Source organism: Halichoeres trimaculatus, unplaced genomic scaffold (assembly GCF_033239565.1).
Source record: "Halichoeres trimaculatus isolate MK-OKI-2021-1 unplaced genomic scaffold, fHalTri1.1 fHalTri1_scaffold_15, whole genome shotgun sequence".
In the NCBI taxonomy this organism is placed as follows: domain Eukaryota; kingdom Metazoa; phylum Chordata; class Actinopteri; order Labriformes; family Labridae; genus Halichoeres; species Halichoeres trimaculatus.
The window spans coordinates 7,747,791-7,771,929 of record NW_027437193.1 but is presented as its reverse complement, the minus strand read 5'-3'; the positions used below and the strand labels follow the sequence as shown (position 1 = coordinate 7,771,929).

Below are 24,139 nucleotides of genomic sequence, written 5' to 3'. Positions count from 1 at the left end.
AAAAAGTTGTCTTGTACCCAGAAACATGATGTTACAAAGAAGATCCTCTCTCCAAAACAAATGCAAACTATGGAAAGTAGTAGGTTATGGTGCTTATGGGAAATGGAGTCCTTATTCAGGTTAAAAAAAAAAACTGCAGATCACAGCAAAAGGTGTCATTGCAATCTTAACCAATAACAGAAGAAGTGGTAGATAGACAATAAATCAACTATCAGGTATTTACGTTAGCACTTAAGAAGTTGTGTGGCTGGTGTATCTCAGCAGGTTTGGAGCCCTCTGTCCCATGTCATCCACTCTTTCTCTTTCTAGTTTTGGATTCTATACTCCATGTTATCCTGTGAAAAAAGGCACTAAAAGCATCAAAAATTGGGTAAAAAGAAAACTACTTCCATGTGTTACTTGGGAAAATAAAGTTCACTGTTAAAAGCTCTGTCCCAAACATGTGGGCATCAGATGCAGCCATCGGGCATGAACAGAAACGTGACAAAAGTGGGCAAAACTGGAGTAATACGAGTGAGAAACATTTCTAAAAGAGTTTTGAGGAGTGGGAAACATGCAAAATAAATAACAAAAGGAGAGTAAGATAAAAAGCCAGAGAGAAGAAGAAGAATACAGATGGAAAAGTTGAGAAGAAGGTGTTAGACTGAAGGCTCACAACAGCATATTAACAATTATCTGTTCTCACCTCCGAAAACATGAGCACACACCTACAGTGTTTATCTTTACACACATTCACACCACATTCACAAAGAATGCAGAAACAGAAGGACAAAACACATGCACACACACTGTCACACACTCACACACACACACAAACCTGTGTTCCATCTCAGCTCCACAGCAGCACCTACTGGTCATTTATTTTTGGATCTGTCCTAAACCTGCTGCTCTGGTGATGTTCATCCATCTTATTAAACCTCAGATACATAAACACACCATCCGTGAGCTCACACACACACACACACACACTGCTTGATTCCTATCCTGGAGACTGATGTGCAATAAAAAAACACAGCCCCAAACACTCACACATACACACCCTGACAAAACTTGAATGTGTAAGTTTTGGCTGCACATTATGCATGCACATACGAAACACACGCTTCATGTCGAGTCGGAGGTGATTTATGAGTATACGGCTCAGGTTTGCATGATTTATCCTGCAAAAGCTGCACGATGCACCTGAGGGATTCAGCTTTCTGCTTCACACACACTGCATGGAGGCTTGTTAGTTACAAGATAAAGGTGTGTGTGCCTTCGTGGTCATGAAGATCTGCTGTTTTTTCATGTGTAGACTAAATGCATGTGAGCTTGTACACTTTTGTTTCAGTATGCTTTAAGATACATAAAACGTGTGTATGCGTGAGTGTGTTTCTGGCTTTTGTAGGTTAATGAGAGTCTGTACTGTGCTTTAATGTGTGTGTATGTGTGAACAGTTTCTATATTTGTCTGAGCTTTAAGGACGAGCTGTTGTGTGTAAAGAATGTACATGTGTGTGTAAGTACGCTGACACTGCACACATATCTATGGCAACATTAACATTCCAGCACAGGTGTAGGACAGAGGAGTGTGTGTGTGTGTGTGTGTGTGTGAGTGTGTGTATGTGTGTGCGCGCTGACCTGCCTACAGTATATCTGTGTAACAACATCCCCAGTGGGTTGTGTGAAGCCTCCATCCCACCATGAAAGATAACTCGGTCCCTCAGCAGTATAATGGCTGAGGACACACAGCAGCATCACAAACACACACTGACAAAAAATGAGACTGTGTGCACTGCATCACACCGAGATGAAAACACTGGGATACACACACACACACACACACACACACACACACTGTGCTGCAGAAAGCTTCACTCTGATGGCTTCCAGTGTTATAGCAGTAAACAGCACAGTGAAGGCTAACATGTAGAACGTTTTAAAGTTAGCTTCACGACAAAATCACACTAACGATGGCACAAACCCAACTGGACGAGAGGGGCTGTGCTTGGAAGGTGTTAATTGGGAACATAAGAATATAATAATATCATTCCAAGGAATTTCACTGTTAGCCATCTTAGTTTAAGCATTCAAACTAAGATCATGCTGTTTCTGTCTTTATTCCACATTCAAAAACAAATCTTGAAAAACATTAGGGGAACAGCGAGTACATTAATCATGCAGCTGTGATAAACATTAAATCATCTCAAAGGATCATCTCTGGCACTGTTATACTGATGGTGACTGGCTGAGAAGTTAAGGAACCCCTCTGTTTGTTATTCAGAGTGAAACTATCCTTAAAACCCACCTGGGTGCTGGCTTTCCCATTTTATAAGCACTCTTTAAAGTACCATAACTCATCAACCGTTTAGGCTAGCAAGATAGTTCAAACAGCTTCTTAAAGAAGAAAAGACAAGATTTACCTTGATATCTGGGGTTTTACTGTACTGCATAGGAATCACAGTGCAACAATAAACCAACCACAGGCAATAACTGATGCAAGCTGTTCACATTTTACAGTGCTTCCGTTACCGTAAAACTGCTACTATTTGGGCAAATGGTTCCTGAAAGAAGAGAAGATGAGCTTTCTGGGCATGGTTTCTGACTCTTTTAAGGCCAAGACCAGGTGGCCTGTATGTAGGGATTGGTACCGAATTAGGTACTTTTGTGGGTACCGACCAAATTCTGTCAAAAGTACCAGGTACTGATTCACATAAAATCAAAAGGTACCATGTTTAGGTACCTAAATGCATCCTTGTGTCTGTAAGAGAGTGGAAGAATAGGCAATTTTTCCACAGCATTGCAAGGTTATATTTTGAAAAAAAAAAAACATGAAATTGAAAAAAAAATATTTTTTATTAAAATGATAGTGTTGAGTACCGATGCCAATTGCCAGGTACCAAACATTGGTACCGTATTGTTTCAAATGTAAAAGGTACCCATCCCTACCTGTATGATACCTGGGTAAAAAAGGGTTAAAGGTGCCATGAGAACTTTCTGTTTGTTGTTAAATGTAACAACACCTTTAGAAGGAATCAGCAGTGTTTTTCCAATACAAAAAGACTCTATTTCCCATGAGCAGTACCTTTAACCCATTGGCTGCCAGACATTTTAGAGCACTTACCAATCTTTCAAGACCAACAGAACACTGTGTTCTATGACTACGTAAACAACAAAACTACCAAAACAAAGAGTGGACTCTTTTATTGTAAATGATGTTTGTTTCTACCTTTTTTTTTTGTTTTTCAGTAATTGGCAGTAGAACATGGGCTGTTTTCACAAAAAAATAACTGATTTTGACCAAAAACTGCAGAAAAACAAACTGATTGGCTTTAAGCACTCATCTCCGAAGCTCCATCCTTTGATCCTCTCCATGATCTCTGTCGTCTTTTCTCAAAATTGTGACACATACTCTGTCAGAGTGTGAGCTGCCTGGACTTGTCCAACTCGCAGCGTTTGCCATTTTCTCTTCGTTGTCTGTCACCTCTTCTCACATTCTATTCTGATCTCTCATCCTAAGAGTGCCACCTACACTCATTCAGTCAGTCAGTTCATCAGTAAGCTCAGCCAGACTGTCTTCAAGCCTGCCCCGTTAAAAAAACCTAATCAACGATGTCAATGGCAGCCAGTGAGTTAATAAAAGTTTAATATATTCTTCCTGTATTTTTTTGTCTTCGTCTTTGTTTGGAAATCATCATGGATCATCCTTTGCTCTTGGGTTTGACAGCCTCTGTGAAAGCTGTCAGTGAAAACAGGGATCTCTGTTTTAAAGCTGCTCAGCTCCAGCTGCAGGTCTCAGGAACGGAGGTGTTGACTGACCTCAGGGGGAGACCTCAAGGTGTGATGTGAACATTCAGACTCATGCCTATTGCTGTGCTGTGAAAACATGCATCTTAAACTTAAAGCAGCCATTGTTGATTGATGCTTTGAGACCAGATTTCTGGACTGCGATGTGATTTTCTAATCAAAGATTCAGACAGAAAAAGTGCAGGTCTAATCTGCACAGGTGGATACACATGACGTAAATCATTATATTATAAGTGCATCTGGACTGACACACACTTAAACACACACAGAGAACACACAGATACATGTTTCTGTAACAACACCCACAGGAAACAAAGAAAAGTAACACATCAAAGCAGCAGACACGTGCTCCCTGACATGTAGGTCCACAGAGACTGTTGTCTCCCCTCAGAGGTGAAAATTGACCCAGACAGGGTGAGTCTTGTTTGTGAGTGTGCGTAAGTGTGTGTGCATGTGTGTGTTGTATTATTGTGCTGGAGGTTCAGCTGTCCATGCTCACGCTGCAGGCGGCTGAGCGGCTTCTCTTCTTAATTGCTTGATTTGCAACCCGGTCTGCAGCCTCCTGGTTTTTTTAACACATGCTCACAGCTGACACACAAACAACAAACACACACCGGCAAAGTCATAAAGGCATGAACACACACACACTTGCGAGGCCTCAAACACATTAATCCACAGTCACATACAGACGAATAAATGTCCTCATGACTCATTGATACACACACACAGGGTGCAGAGCAGACCTTGATGTTGCACCCTGCTGCAGCACCTCCAAACAGCTCTCATTAATACACACTCTGCTGACAGCCCACTGTTGCCATGGCGACCCCCTACCTGTTGCCAAAGGGTGCTGGGAGTTTAGGGGCTTGTGAACGCAGCCTCCAACTATCACAGTTCAATTTTTTTGTGTGTCAGGGAGCCGCCGGTGCTGCTGCAGGCGCTCACAATCACCCACTTGGGGAAGGGAGAATAGTTTCATTCATTTGAATGTGATTCAATCTGGTTCACTTCAGCCCTGTTCTCCCTGTTTTGTTATGTGAGAAGCCTGAATCCTCTGCTGAAGTAAAATACGCCTGCTTCATTATATGACACTATTCTAATACTTCTCTTCATTTCATCCTCCTCTGTTCCTCGGGATTCATTGGAGGAAGATAAGATGAGGCTAACTTGAGGAAATTGTGCGGCTCAATTCATCACTCCAAAGCTGCTCTATTCTAATTAAATCACTGCATATTCTACTCTCACTGTGCTATTCTTCACTCCCATACCATTCTATTTTACACTCTTAACAAAGGCTCAATATGCTTCTGCAAAATGGCTTTCTGAGCTAATTGTATTACAGCAGAAGTCTTTCTGGCGCTTTAATGAACTGGAGAGAGGGTTTGGGAAGAATGCAGGAGGCATGAAATAACCTTCAATGTTCTTTTAAAAGAAGTGACTCCAGATTCAGCTCCTTTTTATTTGTGTTTGAAGCGTATTATTTCTTCTCAGGATGCATTAGCTTCCTCTGACTCCACACTCATACATAACTTTACAGTTACAAAGGCACAACACCTCGAGGCCGACACAAAGGAAGTTCATCCATCACTTTTATCACTAAGCTGCTTACCTTTTCCTATGCACAGAGTCCCACAACAGCATTTACATTCACTAAAAATCAGCTTCTAAACTGTACCTAGCAGACTTGGTTAGGAGGAAAGGCACAATTTTGTTTCTCTACCTGGAGTTGGCGCTATTTCCCTTGTTGCTCTCTGTTCTGTGTGCAATTGTTTGCAGATGAAAGAAGCTAATAGCTTGACTTATGAATGTAGGAGAACACTTTGTCTTTCTGTGTGGTAGAGATGGCAGCTGGTTGGGTTGTTTGATGGGCTGAGTTTTGTAAAAAAAAAAAAAAAAAAAAAAGAGGCTCACAAGACAATACAATTTGAGTCCTTGGGCTGCCATCTTGCCTAATGTACTCTTGTGTGACTAATTAACTTTTACGCTGCCAATTCCTTTTATTTAATTTATTTTTTTATAGTTATTTTGTCTTCTTTTTTGAGGCATTTTGTAACTTTGGTTAGTTTACTTGACTTACGCCTCAAATACACCAGATACATCTGCTCCCTTCTGTGTTGACTGCGGTCATCAACTCACACCGGCTGTGGGCAAGCCTCATGAATGACAGAAGTTCCCGCACCTCCCATCTATTGATAAGTCTCTTTTCATTTATGTTGGGCTGTAAAACCTCAGATCTGTCGACTCCTGGCCTGGCTCAGCTCAAAATGTCCATTTGTTGTCATAGGCAAGCTAAATATCAGTGCTTTTGTTTTATCTTGAAAGTCACAGGGTGTTTTTAGTTAGTTAACGAGCACCACTTCCTGTTCCACTCAAGCTTCCCGACTGTGAATTGACACTTCAAAAATAGGATGGCTGCGTATGAACTGGAATGGAGCAGATCCAGTGTAAGTTGACACATTAGCCGTGTTTCCACCAAGCAGTCCAGTTTGGTTCAGTATGGTTTGGCACGGTTTGGTACGGTTAAGCTTGATTCCGTTTCCACAGCAAACTGTGCCCTCTCGTGGTAGGCAGCGTGTAAGCTGGATGCTGAAAGCCGCAGCTGTTAAACAATAGCGTAACCCCCTAGCAGTGTGACAGAGTTTACCCTGCTAATAAAGCCAACAAAGAAGAAAAACGCAACACATTAAACAAAGAGCATAGATGGAAGACATGCAGCATTTCATCCTCTCTGTGATTGGCATGTAGCTCTTTCATACAAAGTGCAATCAAGCTTCGTTTCAGAGAAGTCTGTGTACCACCAAGAGAAATGCAGTCGCTGTCGCAGGGTAAGTGATTATTCTTTCAACCAATCAATGGTCTGCAGTGTTGTAGCTCCACCTTCCGAGATCAGATTGGAAAATTTCAGATTCAGTCTGGCACCCCTACAAAAGGGTCCCAAAAAGTGGGACAGCTCGTCTCGGTTATCAGGGGATCTGTCTCGAGATAAGTCAGTGGAAGTTCCACAAAATGAGTGCATACCAAGACAAACGGAACCGGTCTGCTTGGTGGAAACGCGGCTTTAGACTTCCGATTTAGTGCTGTGACAGAGCGGTGAGGTACTGGAGACACATCTGGTGCATTTCAACTGTTACTTTTTTTTAAAATAACGCTAAGGGAGGCATGTTCGTGCTGGTGGGATCATGAAAAGATGTTCGTTTTCTGGCAAAAACTCAAGTCCAAGAAATGGGTGAATGTCCAGAATCCACTGTTGTTGCTTTTGGTATAGAAGACTTTAATCAATGCAGAGAGTGAACAATACAGCTTATGCACTGTGAGAAAATTAGAAGCAAATCAATACTAATTTATGCACCACCTGCATTGTTTTGGATAGAAATGGACTGGAAATAAAAACATTTCCCAATAAATTATTCTTTAAATAACATTGATATGAACAGTAAGGTGCATCTACACATAATCTGACAATAATATCCACCCATGTTTTTCCTAGTTCATTAAACAACCACAGTATGGTGAAACCCACAGCGCCCCCTCAGGAGAAGGGCATCATTACAACAAAGGTTATTGGTTTCAGGATCATTTGAATGATGTTGAACTGGTTAAAATGTGGCAGTCCTCGGGTATCTTGACTAAACTCCACACAGCCAAAGGAGACGTAGTGATGAGTAATCCTATAACACTATCACAACAACAGAGAAAGATAATCAGACGCATGAAAACAACAATAAGTCCACACTCACTGTCGAACATTCACAGATTTTTGCTTAGTAAAGTGACGTTTTCCCTGCTTCTGGTTTATCTCAAATCTCCCAAATGTGATTATCTAATACTGTAACAAAATACAAGCTTTTCTCATCACAGCAGAGTTACCACATCTTTCCTGTAAGAACGTGAGCTAAGTGGAGCTTAAATCACTGTGACATGAAACAGTGACAGAGAGCAAAGGCTGAACACACAAGATGAGCCAACAAAAACAACAACAACAGACGTCGTACTGGAACTGAGTGTCTCTGTGTCGCTGATAAGAAGTAAGTGGACTGTACTATCAGTCATGGAGATACAAGAGGAGAAACAGAGCTGGGTGTTTGTATCAGTCACATACACTTCGCTGCTACAACACTACAGGAAGACTCATATACTCTGAGACTGAAGGTATGATAATCTGTTTATTGTGTTTCTAAAAATAATCATGAATACTGAGTGTGAAAGAATGATACTGAAGCTTATGGGATAACCAGAAAAAAACAGAAGCAGCATGACACTCTGTTTGTGGCTGTGCAGGATGCTCTAAGACTCTGTGTGTGTCTGATTGAGGGGGTGAGACTTGACCGAGGAATGACCCGAGGAGCAGGTGCACAGGGAGGAGAGGAGAGGAGAGGATGAGTCGTTACAACACGATAAAGCAGGATTTCTTTTGCTGACTCAATATTTATGCAAACATTTGTAGCTTTTTCAAGTTGAAGTCCAAAAAATGAGATTTTACTTTAAATGTTGTGATGGTGGGATGTGATGTGCTTATCCAATCAAAACACTCTAACACAGTGACACCACTCTGGAGTCGACTGTTTGTTTGGATTCGTCTTCGCTTGCTAGAAGAGATTAAACCTTTGCTGCAGCTGACTTCAAACTCTCCAGAGGTTTCTTTTTTTAGTTCTCATATGACTCTAGAAGTTTCTTTGAATCAGCTTTGTCAAAGAAGCACAATGTGACAGTGCTGGCAAATCTGTGTCTCATAATGTGACCACTTCTTGCACACACACACCACAAGGCCTGATAGAGCTGTTCAAGACACAGCGAGGGCTCTCTGCAGTATTGGACGATGGTGGGGGGCACTGCTTTGTGTCTGTGTGTGTATGTGTGTGTGAGTTGAGGGGAGCAGATGGTGTACAGCAGGTCATTATTACCGACTACACCATCCTGCAGTGACCTCTACCACCCCAGCCCCTTCATACCTCTTATCAGACACATGAAGGGAAAGAGCAGCTGTGAGAATTTGATGTACACTTAACCCCTCTGCAGAAGAGGCTGTGCAGAGAATAACTAACATGATACATTGCTGAGACTTCAGGATATTTTTAACGACCATTAAAAATCAAAACAAACAAACTCCTTGGATCCAAAGTTGCCCAAAATCTCCCAGACAAAAGCCAACCGGGGGCGATTTATTTGTGTGTCTGAATGAGACAAAATATCTCGTAAGTATTCAACTCAGGCAGAAAGAAAAACAAAACTAATTTGCCATCCCTGTTCACACCGCTGAGTCCAATTAAACAGTTTTTGTCATACGCTTGAATACAAAAATAAATATGTGATAACAAAACTGCAACTGCCAATGTTAAAATGTGTTTTACTCTGCACCAGCATTTTTGGACCACGTCTGTTTGCTGGAGGAATAGGAAAAAGGTTACAGGGAAGCGATAAGGGGAATGGCAAGAATTAAATTTAATCAAGCTGAACATGGAGTCAGAATGTTTTATTGACAGTGACAAACGTTGAATGCACATGTTGAATCAGCCAAATGTTTGCCGCTAAGAGCAACGAAAGCTAACGCTGCAGGACATAATGTACAAACTACATGTGATAGTCAGCACATACAGCCTGAAGTGGCTGACTGTCAGTGTTAAAGGAGACAGAACATGCTGCACAGAAGTAGGAGAAGCCTAAGGGTTTGAAAATAAAAGACAATGCACAAGTGCCTTGGAGGTGTGATACCTGTGATTGCCAGTAGGGGACAACTGAATTGAGATGTATGGAAGTCAGTACGGTGCAAGGGATACATAAGCTGTGTCCCAACTTAGGGTCTGCAGCCTCTGGAGGATCCGGCTTTTGTAGCCTGCGGAGACCGCAATGGCCAAACTGAGATGGACTGGTCTACGGAGCATTTCCTGTTTGTCACTTTTGACAACACACATTGCCGCCCTCACCTGTCAGACTTACATTATTTTTCAAATACGTAAACCAAACCTTAAAACAGGATGTTATTTAACCATAATTTTTATTTTATTTCATTTTATTTTATGATTATTTTCTTTATTGACAGAGTTTTAAACCACAATGTACATAAAAGAGTTAAGAAACACTGGGGGGGGATGTTAGATCATTGAAAAAGGTATAAAATGCAATCTATTATAATTTTTACTGATTTTTTTTAGAGTACTGAATTGATTGAATGAATTGTTTGAATTCCCTTGAAAAAAAAAAAGTAGGAAAAAATACATGTTTTTTTCCTCCAGAGAATTTACATTTATAAACATTTTTTTTTCCAAAATAAGACAATTTATAAAGAAGTGTTTTTTTTTTCTCGGTATTTACTTAAAAAGAGCCCAAACACTTCATTTTTCAACAGTAAAACAAAGTCTTCTTCAATGTTTTAGAAAAACAATCACATAGTTGTTGCCAGAAATCCTTCACAGCTGAATAAAACAAGACTCCTTCTGGGGCTTGGCCATGTCCATCATCTCTGGCATTCACACGCAATGAATCTTGGGATATGTGAGGCTAAGAAAGATTCACCAAATCCATCCTTCACAGCACCCGAAAAGGAGGCCGGATTCGTCGGCCACTTTAACCGCATTTTGGAGGAGCCCTTGAATTGGGACACAGCTATTGATTGCTTTACCATTTGTACACATTTGCACCTGTGTGAACATCTTGACATTAGAAGTATCAAGCTATGCGTGGGGGGTTTACCTCAAAAAAAGCAATTTTTCTCATAAAAAACTCACTTTGAAGAACGTTTAACAACTTCCAGCTTTGTGGAAACAAAACTTAATAGAACTTGAGGAACAACCAGACAGTCTTGGTTCAGAAATCTAGACCTTTCTTTGTCTGTGTGTTGTTTACATTATATTCTGTATGACCCACTTTGGGTAGCAACAAAAGTCCTACAACAGCCTTTGTCAGATTTCCTTCCACAGCACAGATGTTGAACAAGCACAACCAACAGGCCATAAAAAGACTAGACAGCAGTCGTGTACACCCTCTTGAAACAGCAGAGTTCTGCTTTGTTTAACATATGAGTTCATATTTTGAGAGAAGGACCTTTAGGCTAAAAAAGAACCGAATGCTGCATGTGAGTTATGATATGTTATCAAGTTTTATGGACACATTCATACAAAACCTTGCTGAGTATGACCCACGAGGGAGGAGAGGCCCTTGTCCTTACAGTGTTGAGTTAAGCAGGACCATATGTAGTGTGTGTGGCTTACTGTATTTACTATATCTACATTTTGTTATTCCTCCACCCATGACTCGTGTGTCAGTGTGGATTGTAGTGAAATGTCTCACTTCTAACGTCTCTAGTGTGAGCCAGGGGAGTGATAGGAGTGGGTCACGTCCTGGACTCAATCTCGGACACTCAGTTTTGATTTCACAGAGTTTAGGGCAGAAGGAGTGTAGAGGTTGGGGCCGGCTGTAAATCTTTGATAGCTTGAAGTATCAGTTGTTTGCTTTCTGTCCAGACATATAAAACTTGAGACATGCTTGGTGCTGTACCTTTATGTAGAGTTTACATATGTCTTTGTAGTCTGTTATAGTTCTCTGTACACCTCAGAGGGAATATGCCATTTTCAATCTGGAGTTTGCATTTAATTACCTGCTCTCCAGCCGCTTTTTAAACAGCACTTTGGCATGTTTGGTGGTAAAAATAATGCTCTCATTGTTCTGTGAGACTCTACACAAAAGCATCCTCATCAAGGCTACGAGTGCATCCAATTTGTTTACACTTCACTGTACTCATCTATACTGAACACAGTCCTACCTGCTCCTGTCTCTCCAGCCAGCGGTCCACCATGGGGTGATTGGCGCTAAGTGATGACCGGGCCGTCTCTCTCTGAAACTCCCTCTGATTGGCCCATGTCCCTGCGTCTCTCGGCAGACTGCGGTAAGTGTCCATACCTTTACCCTGAAAAAAGTGAAGAGGATGATGTTAGGTTACACATTTTGGACCTGGAGCAAAAATGTTTTCATTTTCTAGTCAAGTTTTTCTGGACCAGGCTTTTATCATCTTGTGTCCTCATTTTAGTAAAGCCCATATCCCAAGTCATAATTCCTAAAGCTCAATTAGCTCATGAAACAACTTATTCTATGCTGTCAAATGACTGGTGTCAGTTAGCATTAAAAGACATAAAAAAAATCCCCTCCAAAATAAATATACAGGATTTCTTTCGATTTTTCTTTCTTTTTTTTTGCCAAGGCAAAGGCACTGCTACCCACTGAAAATGGGTTTGGGACACACTTCTGGGTTGTAAAACACCAGTTGAGATCCACTGGTTCAGCTCATTAACATATATACATGTATATTAGACTTCCATGCAGTCCGCACAGCTCAACAAGGAAAAATTTTAGCTGCCTCAACCCCTTGCATAGTCTTCTTCAAGCGCAAAAGTTCCCTATCACCACCAAATATTTCTGACTTAGGCACCGAAATGCACCAACAAACAGGAGCTTCTAGCATTCCAAGTACAAAAATACCAGCATTTATTGGATTCATCACACAGTGATCACTGTGATAACTAAGGGTGGAAGAAAAAAAATCAAAAATCCATATACGTGGATCTTTTTGTTGGGCAATATCAAAATTGGGATTTTTTTGCCAAATGTCAATTTTTTTTTTTTTTTTTTCAGATTTTTCATTTTGTTCTTTGTTTATCAACAGGATATGAAAAAAGGCTACCCACTTTTCTCCAGCAGAGGGTGAAATGTTTCTCTCTGACCCATGTGATGTGCATTTTTTTTCACATGGACTGGTATTTAAAGAGCAAACTAAAAATTGCAGAAGTCGTAAATAGCGAAGAATATCAATTTAAATCAAATCAACATCCCAAAAATCGTAATAGAATCAAATTGCAAGAATAACATATCGTCCAAGCTCTAGTGATCAACAATTCCTGGTGTGAAATAGCGGCCACACTCAGCAGAGAAGAGGAATTAGCAAAATAAATGTTGTTCCTTCTACTCTAGTTTAGTTCTGTGGTAGACATTCAGTTTGCAATATCCTGCCCCCTGCAGTTTGGGAACAGATGCCAACTGACGCCATGTGGTGGGTTAAAAAGTACAAAGCCACACTTGGTCTCTCATGTTGATTCTGCGCGTCTCATTTTTCACGTGTCTTGCAGATACCATAAACCAGCAATTATTTGTAATGATCAGCAAATGCAGTTAAAGTGACAGTCTTGCCATGCAGATCCACAGCAGTGAGCACAGCATGTTTGAAAATTCACTACCATGAATTGTTTTCTGCAACTTTTCAGTGCAAAGCATTCTGGGATACCAAGAAGTGAATATACAATTAGAAGCGCACCCTTGTTGTGTCAGAGCCATAAGTAGTCCACTAAGGTGGGTAGCACATCTCGAGGCGTATTGGTGTCAGTGGGTGTGTGAGGACTGTACATATTGTAAAATGTTCACTATCCTCCATCCAAGCTGTTTCATTTGAGCCACACTCAGCTGGAAAATCACAATCCCTGCTTTCAACAGCCTCCTACCTTCCTCTCCAGGCTGTTGGTGCCGGAGGAGTGCCGAGCTTTCAAGAAGCCAGCGGTGGTGGACCAGCGGGTCGGGTTCTTTCTTGATGGCGTCTCATCTGTTTGGACTCGTGACTCGCTGCCACTGAATGGGCCGTTGATGGTTGTCAAAGCAGGGTCACTGCTGCGTCGGACATGAAGGGGCATATCTGATGAGAGAGAGAAACAGTGTTATAGCTTTTATCCGACCTGTTACCCAAGCTTTACTCTCAGACTGGAAAATAACACTGCAAATGTTCAAACTTGTTAGGAGGGACGAGGTCTATCAGTGAAATGCACCAACTGAATAAACCATTAGCCTTTGCTGTAATGATAAGACTCAAGATGAGGGATGATTGATGTAAATAGGCTGGAACAAATTTCATTCCTCAAATGTTTGGAGCTAATAAAGGCAATTAATCATTCAGACTTCATTATCATCCCATTGTGGATTAATCTGACTCATCACTGGAAGTCTAATCAGGCAGCTCCACTTTACTGTCCGTGCACTGCCTCCTAACACAGCGCAGAGAAACTGTGTGGGAACAACAATATGAGAGAGAGAGCCTATTGAGAAACAGCCGTGGAAGTGGAAGCCTTCCATTAAAACTCTTCACTCTGTTTAAAAAGTTACAGTGTGTGGGAAGTGGGCCAAGGTCCAAAATAACAACTCCAACAAGGGCAGTGAGCACGAAACACCCCAGCCTGCGCTCGTACACAAGACACACAGCTATGACATTAAAAATCTCCCACTTTCAAACCTCTTAAAAATCCCACAGGCACATTTCACTGGCTGAAAAAAACACAGCAGACCACACAAGGGAGATGAGTGTAAACCAACATCTAAAATATTGTTTAAAAAGCTCTTTTAGAAAACAAGGCCAAATGTTCTGTTCCCATGTCCTGTTGCGTGGTCGTGTGTGTGTGTGTTCATACAGGAAGCTCTGTGATTCTTCCAAGAATGGAGAGTGTGTCTGAGTCAACAGTTGTTTGACGTTGTGTGTATTGTGAGAGTGAGTGCATGGCAAGGTTAAGGCTGTCCATCTGTTTGTGAGTGCGTGTGTGTACTCTTAGATAAACATGAGTTTGTAGTTCAGCGAACGTGTCACTGAACACTTAATGCTTTTGTTAAAACGTCTCTGCATGTATACAAACTAAAGTGGCTTTATTTGTGTGTCAGTGATGAGTCGGTATTTTGTAGACATGTGTTTGTATTTGGAGATATCAGGGCCAAAAGCTATAGTTTTTGTTGAGAGTGTGTGCTGGTAAACACTCGTGTAATTGGCTGACTGGTGTTGTTGGGTCAAATGGTGCGTGGGACCACAAACAGCTCTGAGCTGTGGGAAGCAGCAGATGGAGTCGAAGATGGAAACAGACAGGCCGATAAAGTCTCAACACTGACCTTACTACAAATCCCAGGAGGCACTGGGGCGGGTGTCTCCTTTAGCTTTAACAACTACATGGTACTATTCATCTATCATGTTAATCTCTTTTCCCAGCCATCCACACACTCACCCCTATAATCTAACTTTTGGAGTCCCAATACTCTGGCTTTGGTAACAGCCGATACGATACTAATCCAACATGATACGTGTATCAATTTAACATTCACTTTTCCTCATTATGAGGATGAGACAGGGAATGTTGAACGTCAGGCTTTATAACTTGAGTTGAATGGATCTGCCCAGTGGATCAGATCATTGCAGTAGATTTCCAATCTCTTCCTCATTTTGAGTTTGTATCAAAATTGATACCAGAATCAGATTGGTGCATCCCTAAACCCAACGAGCACGCCACTGAACTGTTAGTTGAAACCAGAGTTCTAAGAGGTAACACCAGAAATGCTAACTTGGAGGGAACCCATGCATTCAACCTTCTTGTTATGAGGCAACAGCACTTAGCCCAACACCACCAACTGGTACCAACTTCTCAACTTGTTCAACATATCTTTAAAATAAGTTTGACTCTGTAGGACACATGGGAAACACTCCAGTGTTCACCTTATTGGTTTGGCCAAGCGTCTGGTGTCATGACTGCAGATTACTTTGCTAATTCTATATCTAAAATGCAGCTCTTATCACATTTTCATGACTTTTATATGAAGCGGTGGCCAAAAGTACGAGAACACCAAACATGCCCAAGCGGCAACCTCCGGTCTAAGAATATGAGACGATGCAGAAGTGCTAACCTTTTTACGGCCTGGTTCAACAAATGTCTCCTGTCTGAGTCGCTACTTTTACTACCGGCACCCACTGTTCGGGGGGTGAATTTTTTTCTAACTCGGCTGTTTAGAGGATATTAAGACCGCGAGCTCCCCCAATAAGAGGCACAGCTGAGGGTCACATGACCGACAGGCGCCCTATGGCTGTACTCTAAGCCCTTGCCACTACCAATATGGCCGCAATAGCCGATGTGCTTCATTTTCTGAACAGACGGATGACGTCGGCAAGACTACATCCATGTTTTATACAGTCTATGGACATACCATAAAATGTTGACCTTTCTTTTGTCTTTAAAGCATGATCATTAGACAAACAGATAGATACTCTGAGTTCAACAAATACCGGATGAAGTGGGTCCTACCTTTTTTTTTAATCTTCTTTTAGCTTAAATTTTTGGTTTGCCACCTTTTTCACACTGGAAAAACTGCAATGAATTGAATGCGGCTCATATCGAGTGTATTGAGACAATTTTTACTTAAAATAAGACAAAAAAATTGATAAGACTTCAGTTTTATGCAGTGCAAAAGTTGTAGCAGCACATGTCTGTGGCAAAGTGTCGGTATTTTTCCAGAGAACTTCAATACTAATGCTTTCCCCTCCCGTCTGCAACTCAAGCCAAAGCCTTTCCTTTAAATCTTCGATAGATATGTCCACTTTATTTTAAAACTCCCCCAAATTTGCTGGATGGGGTTGAAGTCCAGCCTTGAGGTGGTTAGTCCATCATTTTTCGTGTTTCTTTATATGGAAAAAATAACCTTATCCTGCTTTTGATGGCTCAGTTCTTTGGTCTAAAGAGCATAATGATGACTTTGGAGATATTTCATTTGTTTTACAGGTATTTTAATGACCAGTTTAAATAACCGAAAACCCTTATATTTGCCAAGTGTTCTTACATTTTGGACACCACTTTATACTAGTAATTTATATTTAAATTTTGTCCTTACTTAGCTTTTATTTTACTTTCTCCAGAGGATTTAGTTTTGACAAGAGAGCATGGTAAAAACCTGAAAACAGCATCAAGGTTCAGTGACAGGTTCCTTTCTAACAACAAAAATAAAAGTTGTTGCCAAAACCTTTGAATTCAAAACAGCAAAACACTAATTTCAAGCTGAATTACTACTTTTGGAGGTTAAGGAACTAATAACAAACTTCAAATACAGCTTTTCTCTCTGGATAATTGTTGAATTTTGGAAATTGATGTTGCCAATTGGCACCGTGAAGCCTCACATGTTAACTACACCACTTTTGTCTTTTCATGTCTGCAGAGGTTCTGCACTGACTGAACAAAGCCAAGAAGCTGACATCAATCAATTGATGAATTTCAATCGAGCTCTCTGACTAATGAGCTTAATCACTTCTCCTTTGAGTTGGTGGGCCGAGCAAGGAAATCTGGCAGAGACCCACTGAGTCCAGCACCTCTCGTCTCCAACCGACGTAAATCAGTAATTGAAAGCTACTCTCATTACGCTCTAGTCAAAAAAAAATAAATAAATCAACTCCTTCTCTTCTGTGACAGACATTTCTCTTAAATCCTAATAAATTCAGCTGATGAGATTCGGTGGCGTCAATTAAACAGGGTTGGAATTTATTATGGAGACGGTTAAATTGGACGTAACTGGCAGGTGTGATTATGCCCCAGAGTTCAATTTCTTACTACAATTTCACATTCAGCATCTCATCCAGAAATCCAATTAGGAGTGGAATGACCTCCCTCACTTTCTGTGTGTATAAGTGTGTGTGTTTGTGTGTGAGGCAGAGACAGAAGAGGATAGTTTGACGGCTGTTGTGTCAATCACTGCCAAGTCAAAGGTCAGTGGTGGAAAAGCTGGGCTCCATCCAGTCAGATATTATTAGTGCTAATAAAAGATGCTAAATTAAAAAAAAGCTTCCTAAAATCTCAACCAAGATTCCAATAAAGTTAGATACTAAATGCATTAATACTGGAATAAACAGACCTGTAATGGTTTGCGAATGTCATAGATAAACATTTCATAAAATATAAAGCCTGATAACAAGGAATAAATTGCTTCTTAAATTCAAACTTTAAGCAAACACATACTCAGACACAGGTCAAGTGTGAGAGTATGAGTTTTTTTTACACTCCATATCTGTTTGTGTTTGCATTTGTTTGCTTCTTCTTATGTATGCATGCAAAAGGTGTTACCTAATCCATATTGACAAACATCCTATGAAAGTCAGTTTCCGTGCAGAGTCACAGTAATTACAGTAGGAGAAGCGACTTGGCCGGCAAAAACTGCAGAGGTGGACGCTCACGGCGTCACATTTGATTTAAGAGGCAGCCGATAGAACCAATTAGCCACTTTGGCCGGGGATCAAACGGCTATCTGCGCCTGAAAAAAAATGTCCTCCTGTCCAATTAACAGAATTTATAGACTGGGCGAAGGTACAGCTGGGCTGTGATAAGGTAATTTGTTTGGTTTGGTTTGGTGTATACTGCAGCAGCCACTGACTTTTGACACTAATGAGGACGGCAGAATTGTAATTTAAGAGGAATATAAGAACAATCGAGTCAATTATTAATCATTCCTAGAGTGCATGTTTTACTTCCTGATTGTATCTGCAGATAACAGCTTCTATTGCGGATGAATTATCACGTAATGGTCTTCAGTAACTCATTTCTACTCAAGAGGTGGAACTTACTGGTGCGCAGGGCAGAGGGTGTGACTTCGATCTCGCTGGCTGCCTGGTAGGGTTGGAAGGCCGAAGCCCCGCTGCCCGCACTGAGGTCTGCAGCAAACAGGTCAGGGCTCTGGGTCCCTGTGGAGCTGGCACTGGTACCATCGCCTCCATGATGGGGCTCCTGTTCTTCATACACGGCTATCAACTGTGGAAGAGGAAAGGAAAACAGAGGATTTGAGTAATGTGAAGTTACGTGCTTTGTAATACTGTACAAACTAGGGATAGGAGAGAAAGTTGATGTATCAAAGTATCAAGATTATTTGTTCAAAAATCAATTTTCTTTTTTTTTCAAATTTAAATCCTTCATTATAGTCTTTATTTATAGGCTGGGTTGGAAATAAGTTGAGATGTCAGATACTCTGAATAAATCCTATAAAACGACTAACATGTGGTGCATTTTGGGAAATATTTCTGGTGATAAAAAAGCTAAATAAAAATCGCAAAAAATGGAAATATCAAAGAATTACAATTCAAATCAAATCAGCACCCCAAAAATTGTAAAAGAATTAAACTGGGTTCGAGCCCTAGTGAAAACTGGCGTTTCATGTGTGCTTTAATGGGGTTTCCCTGGCTTTTGGAACCAGTCTCAAGTGGACACTTGAGGAACTGCAGTTTTGGCAATTACTCACTGGGTTCAAGTCTAAATACTAAGGGTGGGTCAAAATGTCAAAAATCCATGTGTTAGGATTTTTTGTTTGACAATATCAAAATCCATATTCTTTGTCAAAAAAAAAAAATCAAATTCAAGTGATGTGCATTTTATGAGGAAATGTGGCTCCTAATATAGTCTGGAGACATTATCTTATCATTTAACTTTTTTGACGTAGTCTGGTGTTAAAAAAGCAAACTTAAAATTGCAAAAATCGAAAATATCAAAGAATCGCAATTTAAATCAAACCGGCACCCCAAAAATTGTGATAGAATCTAATCAAAAGTATATCATATTGCCCCAGCCCTACTAAATACATAGGTGTGGTCTCCATTTTTCAAAATATTTCCAACTGCACTAACAAGAAGCAGCTGTACTAAGGTCAAACACTTGGTTTTCAAAATTGCTTCACTCTTTAAAACAAATCCAGATCAATAAAAACTCAGATAAAGGAATAAAAATGCACAGAGAGTTACAGTAAACCCTCAAGAAATGGTCTTGGCCTTGGTAAGGAGCCATCACACGGTGGTCCCTTTCTGCTTGACTGCATTAGGACCGCACACAGTCCAACGGGATATGGGAATGATTTAGACTCTATTTGACATCATGACACTGAAGTGCTCATTACGTCCAATCATATCCTCTCATCACTCAAAATGACTCCACGTCTTTACCTTCAAACCTCCTCTCCCTCACAGATCTGATTAATTCCAGCCTCCACCGAGTCCCTTTTATTAGATTAAAGATGAGCTTCACGTCGTCCCCCTGTGACTCCCACAGGCCCACGTGTGTGTTCAGCTGGCTTCACTTAGCCAAGGAGAAAATGAAAAATCCATCCAACATTTACCAACTCAAAAGTATGTGATCAAACTGTCCCTGGTGGTGAGATCCGATAGAGGCGTGTCTGCGATAATGTTCTACCCTCCTGACCCACATAACCTCACCCACACTGGAGATCAGCCAGTATTCTGAGAGGACACCATCTTGAAATATGTTCAGCACATCACTGCGGATCATCTGGATGTATTTATATGATCCTGACCAAAGACAAAGCCTTGAACTTTAAAGTTCGCCTGACAAAACAGCCTGTGGCTAAAAGTAGCTGATCTGAAACAGACCCAGGCCAAACATTTTCTTTTACGAAAACACAAAACAAGAACAGACAAACAGAAATATAAACTGAGTTTTATAAGTCCTTGCCAAGAAATAGAAAATGAGAAAGCTGAGATGTTTTAGTGCCCCTTTCCTTCATTTATCTTAGCTGTAGCCATGATGAGATTTGAGAGCTGGACAGAAATTGAAAGCAGGTGAAAAAGACTTTTCAGTATCAGAAGAGGGAACTGGAAATATACATGCATGGCACTTCTGCCCAAAAATCCAAACACAAGGATTTGACCAGACTTTTGGTAAATTAAAGAGGGTGGTCCTGGTTTGTAAAACATGAGGCAAACTTGGAATGGGTAGTTTCTAAATCATAAGACCCCGAAGCAGTACAGATTTTCTTTAACAACCCAATGTAGTTTGTTTTGACACGTTCAGTGTCTCAGGAATAAAGCGGCGATGAAGATGCCTGAAGCAAATGGCCAAAAAACTTAAGTCAAAACTGAAAATTTCAACCTCATGTCTGGTAGCTAAAAGTTAACCTGCTGCAGTAGCAACTCATCTCGTGGTCCTGTGCTAACTGCCAATAAGATTGTGTTGTGGGTTGGATATCAGAGCAGGTAGTGTTGAATGAAAACAGACCAAGAGTAAAAGACAACACCAGCGTGAGAGAAAAATTAGTGCAACTTTTGAACAATTATTGCATTGGAATAAGGTAAATATAAAACGTTGATTTACAGATAATTGGCCGACTGTCTGCCCTAAGTGAATATACAATCAACTCCAAGCCAAAACTCAGATGTAAATTTCCTGTGGGAATGGTTGGAGTTTAGGTCTTTGCACACTAACTCTGTTTGTTTCAGATGCATTTTTTTTTTTTTGGATCTGTTATCCAAAAAAAGGTCACGCACAGACACCTTTCACACTGGATCCGTCGCGTTTATTTTTGTATAAATTGCAAAAATTAGCAGTATGAGAAAAATGGAATCATCAAGAAACTGATCCTGAGCAGCGGCTGTCAGTATTTTTGAGGTATGTGCACTTGAGCACACACAGGCACAGGCACAGGCACACTGTTACACACAAGTCTTCATTCATCAACGAAACAATACCCAAAATATGTAGAGAAAATATGACAGAAAATGTGAGAATATGATTTTGCAAGTAGCTTACAGCATCTCTGAATAGTCAAACTACCCTGGAAACGAGCTGGGCGGATGCAAATAAACACAAAAAAATCAATCCTGTTCCGAAAAAAATAATGACAGACGAAACTTTGAGCGTGAGTGTGTAAATGTGATTGACATAACATGGGATCAAATTTCTTTTGTAACGTGCATCAATTTTGGACGAAAAAAAAATAGACTTAGTGTGAAAAGATCTTTAGAGTCAATGTAAAGGAGTTGATCGAAAAAAAAAAAAAACAGATTGGAAAATGGAAAACTTGACAAAAAGGAAAATAATAGACACAATGAATGACTGTATGCACAGCTCCAATCCTTGTATTGCTGGGTCCCCCTGGAGCTGGCTCAAAAAATCAGACTGGATGTTGGTGACAAAGAGCCAATCCAAAGGACAAATCTATTCTGCTGAGCTGTTGGGAGGTATTTCATGCTTGTTTCACCAACAACTCTGACGGCAGCTTTCAATATCTGCAAGTTTAATTCCTTATCCTCATACTACGGAGCTGAAATCGTTAATTTAATACTGGCAACGGGTCGAATCTGTAAGTCAAATCATCACATACCTTTCCATAACACTATCTAGTACCCAAAATCGCTCTGATCTGCTACATATGCTATAATTTTTAGCATTTTGAGCCTATGTTACGATCCATTATGTTTCTCAAACTTTATGTTAATGATTATTTTGTCACCAGCAATTTAAAGACTGAAAATAAGCTGATCCACTACACAGGATTTGTATACACAGACTACTAAGGAAACACTCAACGCACCCTCTAAGAGCAACAATCTCAATAAAACACACAATCAAACACATATACTCATATACATTTGCGTTTAGAGACACACAGACACACACGATCCATTAAAAACACACATTGTTGAACCATTTAAACCCAGCTAACAGATTTCCAGCACATTAAACCTTCATTTCAGCCACATTTCAGCCTGAGAGCTGTGGAGGTTTATAGCACGCTGGACAGGCTCCCTGGTGAGAGGAACAGGCTCTGCAGGGCACTCACACACACACATACACACACACACACACTTCACACAGACATCGAGACTCATTTTCCCCATTAGGTCTCCTTACACAAATGTGAACACATTTACTCCAAATTACAACTTGCAGCTTGCATCAGCTTGGGAGCAATGTGTGCACACAGTAATGTGGATAATAGAGGTCAAAGGGTAGGAGAGTGTGTGTGCGAATGAAGAGGTGTAGAAGATGCAGGGACAATATGCAAATGAGGGGATGAAGAGGATACAGGAAGGAGATGAAGTAAAACAGAGACTTTGGGGAGGAGGAGGTTTTTCCATGTTCTTTGCGTCGTCTATATAAAACTTCCTGTGTGTTTCTGACAGAGTCCTCCGCTCTTCTCTCATTAAAGCTGAGTTCAGCCAGAACCTCTGAGTCAGCAATCCCTGCTTCACTCCCCCTGGTCTACTCCCTGAGGACACCACAGAAGAAGAAGCCCCCATGTGCTTTTATGGGCCATGTGTTTGTTATTACTAGTTCAGCTGCAGAGTGCACCGTAAACGAAGCAGGGACCCATAATCTTTAACCAGTCTGATACCAATGAAAGGCAGAAATAATCAGTCGTAACTGCCAGCTTACAAATGTGTTTCTGCTTAGCTCCTTGACCACATGATTGGAAACACGTTGGACATATTGGACAAATTAAGCACCTATAGGAAATGTTTGTGTACAAACATCCTGTGGAACAGTTATGAGTGACAGCGGCTCCCTCAGGACCTTTCGTTGTTTCTGGTGGATGTTTTGTTGAGCCTTTTCTTGTCTGCGTGTGGCGAAACAGCCCCAAGTCAAAGATAATTGCCATGGTTTGTTGACAAGCACAGCCCTGACCCTGCCACCTATCATCTCTCTTGCTCGCACACACACCAACAAACACAGAGGGGAAGGTGCCATCCAATCAGCAGGGTCGCTGTGCCCTGAGGAGAACATAGATTGTGTACAAAGGGAATTGGGTGTCGATTAGTTTGGGAAACTGTGTCAGTAAATCGTGGATGACGACTAAAAATAAACTCAAGCCCATGTTTGATTTGCTGATTAACTTTTCGTGGGTTGCTACAGCAATTATTTCCCTGGAAATCATGAGATAAAGACGACGTATTATGATAACAGTGGACAAGGTTATCTCTGCCTGACAACAATGTCATACCTTTGAGTCTTGTTGTACTTTTGCCTTACATCAAAAAAGATCATTAAATTTTGGTTGAACAATAGTCCTTCAATTTTATTGTTTTATTTTTATGTTATTAAAGATGCTATGAGGAGAATCTGTTTCAACTGCACTCCCTCGCCACCTTGTGGTCTGGAGTCTTCACACACTGTCGTAAATTAGTTTTCGTAAGGTGTGTGTTTGTTTTTGGATTAAATGGATATGGGATCGAAAGAAATTTTCTTTGTCCAAGACAACTTTTTACTGGATACAACACGCAGAGTTAAGGTATTTATCAGTACAGCTACATAGCGGTACAATTTGAAATGTGATATCAAACAAACGTTGTAGCAGCCGGCTATATGTTAGCGTCATCGGCAGCCCAGTGCTTCGACATATCTGTAGGCTAACATAGTTTAGTAGCCGTTTATATTTAGTGCAGCTGGTTGTCTGGTGCTCAAAGACGTGTCCCTAATGTGTAAAGTTAGTAAATCCTGGTTAGCTATGTCCTGCCAGTCATCCACCAAGCAGAGCTAACGTAACCTCACTCTTCATTTTATTGATAGACTCTCAAGTTTGAACAGACCACTGCAGAATAACTGCTGACTGTGGGGTTGGAATGAACAGTATCATAAACAGCATAGCCCCTGTGTTATAGAGTGATACAGCCCGAGCTAAAGGCTAATTAGCCTTTAGCTCGGGCTGCAACCGCTTGGCCTGGTCTTGCCATCTCCCCATATTAGATACTTATACTAAATTTGTATGGGGGCCACAAAAACTTGAGGTTGATGATTTGTTACTGGCTGACTTTTCAC

At 40.8% G+C, this 24,139-nt stretch overlaps 1 protein-coding gene across 1 annotated transcript in view; it reads right to left on the bottom strand.

Annotated features, from left to right (window-relative positions):
- Nucleotides 1–24,139, bottom strand: part of LOC141803906 (partitioning defective 3 homolog) — a 340,481-nt gene that overhangs the window by 194,919 nt on the left and 121,423 nt on the right. The window contains exons 3-5 of the mRNA XM_074687978.1: nt 18,169–18,352; nt 13,268–13,455; nt 11,542–11,685 (exon numbers count right to left, since the gene is read on the bottom strand). Coding sequence (XP_074544079.1) covers nt 11,542–11,685; nt 13,268–13,455; nt 18,169–18,352 — 516 coding nt within the window. The remainder of the gene's footprint in view (nt 1–11,541; nt 11,686–13,267; nt 13,456–18,168; nt 18,353–24,139) is intronic.